General features: G+C 39.1%; 1 protein-coding gene across 2 annotated transcripts; it reads left to right on the forward strand.

Annotated features, from left to right (window-relative positions):
• Positions 1–8,840: 8,840 nt before the first annotated feature.
• On the forward strand, positions 8,841–12,368 carry LOC149175866 (putative flavin-containing monooxygenase 1). 2 transcript variants are annotated; one of them, XM_089419761.1, is made up of 5 exons: positions 8,841–9,393; positions 10,260–10,500; positions 10,598–10,776; positions 11,470–11,819; positions 11,957–12,368. In XM_089419761.1, exons 1-5 carry the CDS (start codon positions 8,896–8,898, stop codon positions 12,294–12,296), a joined length of 1,608 nt encoding a protein of 535 aa, XP_089275887.1. In that variant the 5' UTR covers positions 8,841–8,895; the 3' UTR covers positions 12,297–12,368. The 2 variants fall into 2 exon arrangements, with proteins under 2 accessions (XP_089275887.1, XP_089275888.1); XM_089419762.1 differs by having other exon boundaries at positions 10,601–10,776.
• Positions 12,369–13,268: the final 900 nt, after the last annotated feature.

A 13,268-nucleotide genomic window follows, 5' to 3' on the forward strand; every position in this document is an offset into this window, starting at 1 on the left:
CCCTCTCTCCATCTCAACCATGTCACTCCCCCTCTCTCTCCACCTCTGTCTCTTTATGTCTTTGTTCTTCCCTCTCTCTCTCCCCCCTTCAACTCCATCTCTCCCTCTCTCGTTCTCTCCCTCTAGAATATCCATGAAATATTTTTAGTAGTGGCAAGGATAAAAGGTTTACATATACCTCAAAAGTAATTATAACCTTTTTTTCTTAAAAAAAGTTATAAAATTAAATTATTTTTTATTGTCAAATGAGTTATGTTATTTAGGCGGTCTCTCGAGAGATGGTCGGATTGTCACGACACGCTGGTGATCTTGAATGAAAAATAAATCCGAAACTTGCTGAGGGGAGGTGATCAAGGCTCTAGGGTTCAACAAAGGGAGTGACAAAGGGTAACAGGTACCCATGGAAGCACAGGGAGGAGGGAGCTCTTCTCCCTCCTATAGTAACATGGTTGCAAGCAGAGGAAGAGCAAGGAATAAGAACAAGCCTCCACAACCCTTGGAGGTCAAGACAAAAAACACAGAAACTCAGAAGGCAGAAGGCAACAATACCCATGCAGAACAAGGGACCCATGAAGAGAACTGACAGGAGAAGAAAGCGGAAGACAGAGGTCAGGAGACAAGGAACAGATCCAAGTTGGGGCCCTATAAACCCAAGACGACAACCAAACTGCAGGTTATTTTAAATGATCCAACTCTGCAAGAGCACAAGGATCACATGGAAAACTATGCCATTATATGCAAATTTATGGGTATCTAGCCATCAAAGAAGGCGTTGTACACTTGGATAAAATACAACTGGAAACCAAAGGGGGAGTTAAATATACATCTTGGATCCAAGGGTTCTTTTACAGTGGTATTCACGAACACAAAGGACAAAGACAAGATTTTTGAAGGAGGACCATACTTCTTTGCAGCTGCTGGACTCTATATGCGGCCATGGATGATGAACTTTGTGCCAGAACGAGAAACCTTCACTTCGGTACTGGTATGGATTAGACTCTACTCCTTACCTTTAGATTACTAGATGCCAGAATCTTTAAAAGCTATAGGCAATAAATTAGGTCATTTCTTAAATATTTCTAAGGCTACTCTACGAGGAAAATATACCTCCTATGCTCATATCTATGTGAAGATGGACCTATCAGGAGCCCTTCCAGATGAGGTCATTCTAGAAGTCTATGACGAGGAATGGGTTCAAATAGTTAACTATGAACATATCCCGTTTAGATGTCACAAATGTCATGAACATGGGCACCTATCTAGAGACTGTCCTCTTAATAGAAGGGAGGAAGATCTAAACACCAGTAAAGGGAAAGATCAGACAGGTTTCACCAAAGTCGGAGGAAAAGGAAAAGGAGGGTGAAGGAAGACACATAAGAACCCTACTGAGAAGGAGAACAAAACAAGAAGGAACAACAATTTTGAGATCTTAGGAGAAGAAGATGCAGATGGAGGTGATCAAAAGAGGACAGAGAATTAGACAGCAAGGGGGAAAGGAAAAGAGACCAGCATGGATTTCACTCAAGAACATAATTAATACACGATGGACCCTTTGTGTAACATGGAAATAGAAAAAGACCATGATACGACTCAAAGTGAAAGTGGCACAGAGGACCAAGACTTACAGGAGATCTTGGAAAGGGAGAACCCAGAGCTGGAAAAGTTTCTTGAATGAGGATGGCACATGGGAATAAACTCTACACCTCAGGAGGATGTTGACAAGGTACAACAGCTATTCCTTAACAAGTCACATCAAACAGCTGCAGGAGTGAAATGAGGACATGATAACCAGGAAAATAAATGGAATTCCACAATAGGACGAATAACAGGAAAATTAACAAAAAACCCAGGAAAGAAGAGGGGAAGAAAAAGACAGAAAGAACTACTGATGAAGTGTGGCAAACTCATCATTGACTCTGGAAGGATGAAAGACCTTTCCAGTTACTCCTTTACAACCCCATCTCAATGAAAATCACAACCTAGAATATTGGAGGACTTGGGAGCAAAAAAAAACAGAGGAATCTAAGTAACAAGATCAAAGAGGAAAAACCTAACATAGTATTCTTACAAGAAACAAAATGCTCAGTGGAGAAGATCAGAGAAAAATATAGCAAATGGTTAAATAGATATGAATACCTTGAAGTTAAAGCAAATAAATATGTTGTTGGCATTCTCACCCTATGGGATCCACAAAAATTTGGTGTGATTGATGCGGAGGCTTCCAGACATCACCTCTCTCTGATTTTCCAACCGGTGGGTGATAGGCAATGTTACATGATCACCAATGTCTACGGTCCTCAACCAATGGAGGAAAAACTTTGACTCCTCACCACTCTGGAGGATATGAAGAAAAGATACCTAGCTCTACCCTGGATTCTAGGAGGTGATTTTAACATGACAAAATCACTCATGGAGAAGAAAGGAGGTACTAGAACTCTTGGTAGGGATTCTGTTGCCTTCCAGAACTTCATCACCAATATGAAATTGGTTGACATGGAAACCAACAATGGAATCTTCAAAAGGAATAACCAAAGGGGCGGCCCTACCCAAGTAACCTCAAGATTAGACAGATTCATTATCTCGGAGGAACTTCTTCTCATGGGAAGTAGCTTGAATGCACTCATCCTACCTTTTGGAGGTTCTGACCACTGGCCTATTAAATTAGAAGCTTCTCTATTTGGTAAACTGAAGAACTCCCCCTTCAGGTTTGAGAATGCTTGGCTCACACACTCAAACTTCCTCACAAACATCGAAAAATGGTGGAAGGAAGAGCTACACATTTATGGTACAAAGATGTTCCTTCTTCATAGTAGGCTCAAGCATATAAAAGGTAGACTCAAAGAGTGGAATAGAAAGGAATTTGGCAATATCTTCAAAGCCAAAGGAGATGTGGAAAAGAAACTAAAGGAAATAAACCAAATTCTTATCACAGAAGGCTATACAGATGAAAGGAAAGAGATGGCAGAGTCACTTCAGCATGATTGGGAAAACAGATGCCTAAAAGAGGAAATATTCTGGAAACAGAAATCTAGAGTAAAATGGATTAAGGAAGGGGAGAGAAACACCAAATTCTTCCATAGATCAACCATAGCTCATAGAAACAACAACAGAATTATGAAACTCACACATCAGCACGGAATAGAAAGAAACACTCATGAAGATATGGAAGAAGTTCTAGTCCAACATTTTCAAAGAATTGTAGAGGAAACCTCGGAAGATAGATATCAATTTACGAAGAGATTTACTCAATACATTCCTAAATTGGTTTCTAGAGATGACAATTACAATCTCGACAGACTAGTAATAGAGGAAGAAATTGAGGAAGTCATTACAGAGATGCACAATGGGAAAGCACTAGGCCTGAATGGCTTCAATGTGGACTTTTTCAAAGCATGTTGGAGGATAGTAAAACAAGATATTTTGGAGGTTGTGGAAGACTCTCGAAAATTTAAGACGGTCTTAAAGGCGCTCAATGAATCTTTCATAGCCTTAATCCCCAAACAGGAAAAGGCCACCTCTCTAGACAACTTTAGACCTATAGCATTATGCAATGTGGTGTACAAAATTATATCCAAAGTAATTTCCAATCATCTCAAACCACTCCTCCCTACCCTAGTGTCAGAGGAGCAAACGGGCTATGTGGAAGGAAGACAAATTCTAAATAACATTATTCAAGCACATGAAGTGGTTCATTCACTTAATACTAATAAACAGGCAGTGATGATAATTCAACAAGACATAGCAAAGGTCTATGACAAACTCAGTTGGTCATACATAAGAGTAGTACTAAAAGCCTATGGCTTTGATCACAATTGGATTAAGGGGGTCATGGCACTAGTTTCCACAACCAGCTGTTCAATTCTTCTCAATGGCTCTCCCTCCAAAATCTTCAAGCCTACGAGAGGACTCAGGCAAGGGGATCCTCTCTCTCCTTTCCTTTTCATTCTAATGATGGAAGGGTTAGGGAGAGCAACCAAAGTTGCTAAGGAGGAAGGGAGAATTCAGGGTCTGAGACTCACTTAAGGTGGGGACATGGTGATACATCAGCAATTTGTAGATGACACTATGCTTCAAGGCACACCCACAGTGAAGGAGGCTAGAGCATTTAAGCAGATTCTGAGTGAGTTTTCCTTGGCAGCAATCATAGAGGTAAGTCTCACTAAATCAAAGATTTTCTTTTCCAATACAGATATTTCGATTCAGAGAAATCTTTCCAAAATTTTGGGCTTTTAAAGAGAGTCATTGCCCGCCAAGTACCTGGGAGTTCCCCTCACTGACAAACCGTTACACAAGGAAATCTGGGAGCCTGTTCTAAATAAGCTAAAAGATAAGATTAGCAAATGGATAAATAGAGCCCTAAATCTAGCTGGGAGACTGATTCTAACTAAGGCTATCCTCCAAAGCATCCCTATCTATATGCTTTTGGCCATTCCGGCACCATCTGGTGTTATTACTAATATAAGAAACATTCAAAGAGACTTTCTTTGGGGGAAAGGTGAAGAAAAGAAGAAATGGGTATGCAAACCAAAGTCCCATGGTGGCTTGGGTCTTCATGACCCAGGAACTCTTAACAAAGTTCTAGGAGCCAAAATCTAGTGGAGATGGCTAAAGGAAATTCAAGCCCCCTGGGCAAAACTGTGGAAGCAAAAGTATGCAAGAGATTGGCAGGAGAAGAACCTCATAAGAATGACAGGACAAGTAAAAGGTTCTTCAATTTGGAATAGAGCATGGGAGAATAGGGCCCTAGTCCAAAATCATAGTTTCTAGGAGATCAGAAATGGAAATCTGGCTTGGTTCTGGGAGGATAATTGGCAGCAAGAGGAAAATCTCCGCAGTGAAGATTTAGCAGACATTCACACAGATACCATCAACAAAGGTTTAAGGAGGGTAAGGGACTATTGGGATCACTCAAGGAACAATGAGAAATGGAGAATATGGAAACTTCCAGAGTATAGAGATACGGGCAGGATGCATACTCAAGCTATAGCCCTTAATGGTCTTTTGGAAAAGAGGCAAATCTTTACCTCAACCTTGGAAGATCAATTAAGATGGGGAAAGAATAAGACAGGTCTCTTCACCCTTAAGGAGGCCAAAAGGATAGACACAGGACTTAACTATCCAAACACTGATAAAAAGTGGAAAGAACTCTGGGATAATCCTCATTGGATGAAAGTCAAACTGTTCAAGTGGCTAGTTCTACAGGGCAAGATTCTAACATGGGATAACCTAAGAAAAAGAGGCTTTGTTGGCCCCTCAAGATGTCACCTATGTGGACAACAGGAAGAAACCACTAATCATCTCCTGAACAGATGCTCATTCACCACAATACTTTGGCACTGGGTTGGTGATGTCTTTGAGCAGACAGACAAAAATGTAAATGACATCATTGCTACATTGATAAACTGGAGGAATTTTTTTTTGGAGAATGAGATAATAACCTTTGCCTGGGCGCTGACCCCAGGGTTCTTAATCTAGAATGTTTGGAAGGAGCGCAATAACAAGATTTTCAAGGATAAGGCGAGCTCGGTGAGCAGCATTCTAAAGCTAATCCTTAAACAACTCAGAGAGTCTGTGCGCATCCTGGGAGGTGTTGATACTGGAAAACTCATAGGACAAAGAGAGGCTAGAATCCTGGAAAAGTTAGAGCTCAATGTCCATCTCCCTCAGTGTTCTATACAGATCAACAAGAATATCTCTACTGAAAAAGCTTCTTGGCAAACCCCTTCTCATGGTTTTTTAAAATTTAACATTGATGGGGCCTCTAAAGGGAATCTGGGTGAATTAGGTTATGGAGGGGTCTTGAGGGATGAGGAAGGCAACATTCTAGTCATCTTCTACAGTAATCTAGGAAAAGCCACCAACAATATGGCTGAGCTCATGGCGATGGAACTATGCTTGGAAATTCTGCTCAAGTACAGCATTCACAATGTCATCATTGAGGTTGACTTGGAACTAGTCATTAATTCGGTGAAGAGGGTTAATGTTGGCACTGCACCTGAGAAAATCTCAGGCCATTGGCGGCTTCTACAAGTCTACCAAAGAATCCAATCACACCTAAGAGTGTTACGTACTCTTAGGTTGGTGCATGTCCGTAGGGAAGCCAACAATGTTGCATACTGGCTTGCCAATGAGGGGGTTCGAAACAAACATATTGACTTGTGTTGCTGGTGGGAGGAGGTAACAAATGACAGGATGAAGAAGGAATGCTCATCCCGGGCCCTCAGTGACAGACAACAGTTTCAGGAAAATTCAAGAGACGGTATTTTATCTCATGTCAACGATGAATAAGTTCACTTCGAACAGTTTATCAGAGGCAAAAAAAAAGGCAGAAATTGTGAAAGTAGTTATCTTCTCTCAGGATAAGGGATTCCTTGTGAGACAAGTGCCACAAACCGTCAACTCCACTCTTATGGAATTCCTTGTAGGAGGCCTCCCTTCCGGTCAGGTCTTCCTCGTTGAATGTGGCAAAGGTCAGTGGAAGAAATTACTGGGGTCAATAACTGCTTGGAATACACCACCTGCTCAGGGCGCCCTCTGTGGTTTTCTTGGATGACAAGCGATGCCATTCAACTTACGACGCGTGGAGGGGGGAGAACAGTGTTTACTGCCTTCTTTGCTGGGTATTCCGTGAGTGGATGTGCGGTCTGATTTGTTTTGTGGTCGTCAGATCCGGAGGAGGCAGATCTATGGCCACCTTTTGGTGTGCATGTTGGTGGGCCCGAAAGGACAAAACCACCAGTGGTTTACCACCTTCATTAGGTGCTTTTTATTCCAAAGTCGGTTTTTTCCAAAAGCCAGTGATTCCACTCAGGTTGCTACACGTGGCGGAGGACTGGAAATGTAAACCGCCTTCATCGCGCGTTATTCTGCGGGCTTTTAAGCCGTGCGATTTGACCACCAGCCGTTGGATCTGAAGTTTTAGATCAACGGTCAGTTTTGATCGTGCATCTTGAGGTTTTCCGTGGGCTTGGACTCTGCGCAGGTTGACTTTTGATTGCGGGGTCGTTAGGTGTCAGTTTTTCAGTGAGTTTTGGGCTGCCTGCTTTTGGTTCTTGGCCAGTTCTGACTTTGTTTTGGTTTGTTTTTTTGGAGATTTTTTCAGTTCTTGGAGTATCTCCACTCTCCCTTCGTGGAAGTCTGAGCCTCTGTGTTTACACTTTCCCTTTGTGGGAGTTTGTTGTATCCTGTGAAAAATTTGTATTTTTTTTCTAAGTTAATAGAAGGACCGTCTCTTGCTTTAGCAAAAGAAGAGTTATGTTATTTGGGCATGTTATAAAATTAAATTATTTTGATTTTCAAATTAGTTATGGTATTTGGGTTTATTGATAAGCCAGGATATTGTAACAAAGGATATTTACAAGTTAATAATATTTATGGTAAACTAGGGGTGAATATCCATGGTTAAAATCTTGTTATATTGTAAGTTTACTGTAAATATTAAGTTTCTATGTGCTTATTAATTAAATTTAAATATGATTTTTGGGTATCTAGTATTGATAAGTCATGGTATTGTAACAAAACCTATTTACAAGTTAATATGCAAAGTGAGAATGAATATACATGATTAAAAATATTGGCATATTATAAGTATTAAGTTTTTATGTGCTTATTAATTAAATTTAAATAAAGCTATGGAATCATGATTTTTATTTATATAAATTTTACATGTTACATTATATTTTATATTATTGTTATCCAATTTTAAGGTCATGGCCAAGCTAGACACCAAATTGGTGTGGAGACAAGGGACCCACCTCCGCGCAACGATTTGAGTGCTAAGTCTAAGAAGGCATACATACTCTACCCCTCTCTGGTTTTGAACATGTGACTTCTTAGGAGGAAACACATGCTCTTAACCATTAAGCCCACTCTTTACACAAACACCGAGAGAGAAAAAAATAATAATAAATAAATAATATATATATATATGTGTGTGTGTGTGTGTGTGTATGTGTCAATTATGCTCAATGCACCTTGTGTGATGCCATTCCCAATAAAGTCCTTACACCTAGCATATAATACAAAGAAAACTGCACAAATCTCTGGAGCGATAATGGTGATACAATTTGCATTAATTAAAATATCTTATGATCTATGTGACAACATTCCCAATCAATTCTAATAATTAGCTTGCAAAAAATCCCTGAAGAGACATGCACAAAGTGGACCTCGAACTATTTCTGGCTTTTTTTTTGGGTATAAAGGTGATAATATAGGGCAACAAATATGCAGTTTGCTAATGGGCATTAAATGAGTAGGGCTGTATATGTCTGCCATTGGATAACTGGTCTGCCAAAATCCAATAGTAGGTATATATAGCCCCGCTCATTTAATACCATTGGCAAGCTAGTTATTTTCCGGGATAATATAGTCTCTAGAATAAATTTTGAGGTTGACTTAATGGTCATGTAAGCTCTAAATCAATTGGATCACTGACCTGCCAAAATCCAAAAATCCAAAAATAGGTATATACATCCCCCACTCATTTAATACCATTGGCAAGCTAGTTATTTTCAAACATAATATAGTCTCTTCTCCAGAATAATTTTTGAGGTTGACTTAATAGTCAGGTAAGCTGTCAATCAGTTGGATAACTGCCCTGCCAAAATCCAACGGTGAATATATAAAACCCTGTTTATTTAATCCCATTGGCAAGCTAATTATTTTCAGCAATAATATAATCTCTTCCATAGAATAATTTTTGAGATTGACTTAATGTTCAGATAAGCTGTCAATCATAACCTAGAATAATTTTTGAGATTGACTTATTGGTAGAATAATTTTGGAGGTTGACTTATTGGTCACGTAAGCTGTCAATAACCTATAATCTATCTATAGTAGATAAAACGCGTTTACGGCCTGCTAACATTAGCTTCTCAGGACCGTGTTTCATTCATGGCTACAGGCAGTGCTAATATGTCGATGGAGTGTGAGACTGAGAACGGATTCAGGAAAAGAAGGGTGTGCATCATAGGAGCAGGTATGAGTGGCCTCCTCGCAACCAAATATTTACTCAATCTGAACATGGATCCCGTTGTATTTGAAGTAAAACAAGGAATGGGAGGAGTGTGGAGGGAAACATTTGGGTGCACAAGGGTCCAGACTCTTCGCCATGAATATCAATTCACTGATTTTCCATGGCCAAGCCATGTAACTAACCAATTCCCAACGCACTCTGAGGTGTTGGACTACTTCCAGAGCTATGCCATGCATTTTGGATTGCTTGATTACATTCACTTCAATTCCAAAGTGGTGGAGATTCGATATATTGGCCAAGAATATTGTGAAAACAGTCTGGAACATGCTGGGTTATGGGGTCAGAATGGAGGTCCATATGCCCATAGTGTAGTTTGGGATGTGGGTGTGCGTAAAGTCAATGGAGAATCCATAGAGGTAGAGAAAAAATACCTATAAATTAATAGGTTTGCTTTTTGTTCTTTTCTGACATGTCCAGGCTCCAAGCATTATGCATATATTCTAGCATAAGTATCAGTTCTAGTCAATGTTGACATATTAATGTAAACCCTGCTCCCATAGGAAAGTGACCTTATTGCAAATGGGTAAGTATGATTTTTAAAGCAAATAAACTTTTCTGACATGGGTGGGAAAATAGCTAGTCAGGATTTGATGACGGCCGGACACAATATCTCAGGTATGCATTTATAGTGAAGCTTTTATGGCGGGGGCATTATAATAATATATTTATTTGACTAATTAGGAAAAAAATAGTAGTTTTTTAGTGTGATTTTTTTTTTAAAGTTTTCTAGTTTATTTTTTTATTTAATCTGTTTAGCTTGTAGGGATTTATTAGAATCACTAAGTTTGATAGGGATCTATTAGAATCACAAGTTTGATAGGAGAACTTTTCACAATGGAAGTGCCCCAAAAGTTTGTGATTGTGTTGATGAATCTATATATGCAGTCAAAAAACCAGTTTAAACAACACAACTCAAGATCTGACCATAAATTTTTTTGCCTAACCAAAAATCTTTTAAAAATTCCAAAAAAATCCACTTAAAAACTACTAAAACAAAATCCATGTGTAAACAAGGCAGCTGCATAACTAAACCTGGATTTACAGGGCTCTCTGCTGATGTTTATATTTAGTTCACCCCCATCAAGATTCAATAAACCATTGCACTGCACAGGAACTTAACAAAGTCTTGATGAATGCCCCCATCCCCACAAAATTTTGATTTTTGTTAATCCAGTAGAGGTCTATACTGACTGGTGTTTGTTTGTGTTGGTTTATCTTCCAGTGGCATCGTTTTGATTTCTTAGTCTTGTGCATTGGTAAATATGGGGATCTGCCCCATATCCCATCGTTTCCGCCAAATAAAGGACCAGAAGTATTTCAAGGAAAAGTTTTACATACCATGGACTACGCACGCTTGGATGAAAAAAGTGCTTATGATCTGATCAAAGGAAAGAGAGTTGTAGTTATTGGATGCCAGAAATCAGCATTGGATTTTGCTGTGGAATGTGCTGAGGCGAATCGAGGTATGCTATACATTACAGATATTATACAAGTTGTGTTTCCATTCTTTAAATTCAACTTTTATAGGGCTATTAATGGGTTCTCTCTGAATCCTGGTAGAAGAAGACGGCCATCCTTGTACAGTGGTCTTCAGAAGAGCGCACTGGGCGCTTATTTCTTTCGAGCTCTACGGATTGCCCATACAACTCTTTTATAATACACGTTTTGCACAGTTCTTACTAGAAAGGCCAGCTCAGGGTTTTCTGCACAGCGTACTATCGCGCCTATTTAGACCGCTGGTATATTTTAACCTATCTTATTGAAAGATTTGAATTTTAAAGCACGAATAAAATATCGTGGATAGAATTTAGACTTGTTGCTAAAGCTTCTTGCCCCAGACTTGGAGATCTAACTCTTAAAAAGTAGTAATGTAGCTGAAGTTTTGTTATTTATGACAACATAAATCTGCCAAAGATGTCTCAATTTTGTGAGGGATATAAACCAATGAAATCGAAAATTCGCATAAATGGCTCTCTGTTTATTTTTCAGTAAAGGTGGGACGGAAAATTCCATTTACCACAAATGTTCCATGGGAATTCGTTAAAGGAATATTTCCAAGAAATACAGTTTGTTTCTGTATCTTTTTACTATTCTTCCAAATGATTTTTGTGGTACATATAATTCAGACTCCAGAGTAATATGTAAGGGACTAATACACATTATTTTCTCTTTTTGATAAAAGGTTGTGCTAATTCATATTCATTACCAAAAAAGACCGAACTCAAACCTATGTAATAGTGCTTGATTCATAATAGAATACAGTTTGAATCTACTGAACATGTACATCTCCATAGACTCTAACAATTATTTATTCACAACAATTTATTCCATATTTTCCATATTGAACAACAGAATGCTCTTCTGAATGCAATAATGTAAATGCATTATAAATGTCAGTGTTTGTTACAATTTTTCTTTCACTTTTAATGCAGAGATGGGCGATCTTCAAGTTCTTTGAGCTTTACCTATGCAGGAATCTTCCCTTGCGAAAATATGGTCTTGTTCCAGATCAGAGCTTTGTTGAGGAGTTATCTGCTTGCACTGTTTCAGTATATCATGGCGATTTGTTTTCAAGAGCAGATGAAGGCAGCATACTTTTTCGAAAATCTCCTAATTGGAGTTTCTCGAGTAAGGGGGTTGTACTAGATGATGGAACAGAGGTGGAAGCTGATCTTGTGGTATTTGCTACCGGTTTCGATGCTGAAAAGAAACTCAAGACCCTACTTCCAGGACCTTTTGCAGGTGTTCTTGAGGACTCAACTGGTATAATTCCTTTATACAGGTCTGGTTACTTCTGCTTTTTGTTCTCTTCTCTGCATTTTCCTTGTGTTAACTGAAAGATAATTTCATAATAAGTCATAAGCTCATATCACTCTCAAAACCTAAATCACTTTTCATTGGCTGAGAATGAACAAACAGGGGGCTCATCCATCCACATATTCCTCATATGACAATTCTTGGCTATTCGGAAAGCTTATCAAATGTGTATTCTTCTGAAATGCGTTCTCGATGGCTGTCTCATTTTCTGTCTGGCAAATTTGTCCTTCCCAGTATGAAGGAAATGTTGACTGATATAGACAACCACTACAAGCATTGGAAGAGAATTTCACTCTTCTATTGGAAATCCTGCCATGGAGCTTTTCATATTTGGGACAATGATAATCTTTGCAGGGACATGGGATGGAATCCAATGCGAAAGAAGAATTGGTTTTACGAGCTATTTGCTCCCTACAGTAATCTTGATTATCGTGAGATGTAGAACATATTGGACAAGGCTCAACAAACTAATAAGGCCAGGCCAGCAGTTCACACAAATTGCTGCTATTTCTCCGATATTGTAATATTCCCTTTTTTTTATATGGTCAAAGTGGACGAAATCTGCCCATGATATTTACAGTGGTATTTTCCCATGGCATCAGTGCATGGCTTGTTTCTCAAGGAAAAATAGTAAAATATGATTTCTAAAGAGTCCATCAAACCTATAAAAGGGGATAGGAGCTTGGCCTTGAGATCATCTTGAGTCTATCTATCTAATTGTGTTTTGTTGAGAATTTGGTGTGGCAAGTCCCAGTTTGATCCCAGGGACGAAAACCCCGTGGGTGAGATTTCTCTGGTGGATCCATCCAGGATCCAAGTTCTGTAGGAAGAATAAGTGAAATAATGAAGAAAACAAGAAACTCAACAGCCAAGACACGAAACTGAATTGGAATTAACAATGAATCTCCGTGTTTTATTTCATGAACATCTGATAGTTTTATATCACCAACTATCGTAACATAACTAATTTTTCGGTACAAAACTGTCTATTTACATTTTACCTAGAGTTACTAATTCGTTGTCAATCTAACAAACTCCACCTTGACAACAATTTTACCATTCATCATCTTTCCTGCAAGCCAAGAGAAGCTAAACACCACCGCAGCTTCTCTACTATAACTGGTTTTGTGAATATGTCTGCACAATTTTCTCGTGTATGGACCTTTTTAAGAGCTACTTTTCCGCCATCGATCACATGTCTCAGAAAATGATACCTTACATCAATGTGCTTGGTTCTGCTATGATAGGCAGGGTTTGTAGCCAAGTGAATAGCGCTTTGACTGTCACAAAGTACATTCACTTTCTCTTGCATCCTTCCAATCTCATCGAGCAGACCCTTTAACCAGATTGCTTCTTTACTGGCATCTGAAGCAGCTATATATTCAGCTTCGGTAGTGGACAATGTAACCGTGTC

Source organism: Pinus tabuliformis, chromosome 4_1 (assembly GCF_031772625.1).
Source record: "Pinus tabuliformis cultivar Carrire ecotype Pingquan chromosome 4_1, CPIR1, whole genome shotgun sequence".
Classification (NCBI taxonomy): Eukaryota; Viridiplantae; Streptophyta; class Pinopsida; order Pinales; family Pinaceae; genus Pinus; species Pinus tabuliformis.

Excerpts from the sequence above, each read along its gene's own strand:
- LOC149175866 (XM_089419761.1), top strand. The coding sequence starts at position 8,896 with ATGGCTACAGGCAGTGCTAATATGTCGATGGAGTGTGAGACTGAGAAC. Across the intron at positions 9,394-10,259 it reads TCAATGGAGAATCCATAGAG|TGGCATCGTTTTGATTTCTT; the intron begins GTAGAGAAAAAA and ends TTTATCTTCCAG. Across the intron at positions 10,777-11,469 it reads CGCGCCTATTTAGACCGCTG|AGATGGGCGATCTTCAAGTT; the intron begins GTATATTTTAAC and ends CTTTTAATGCAG.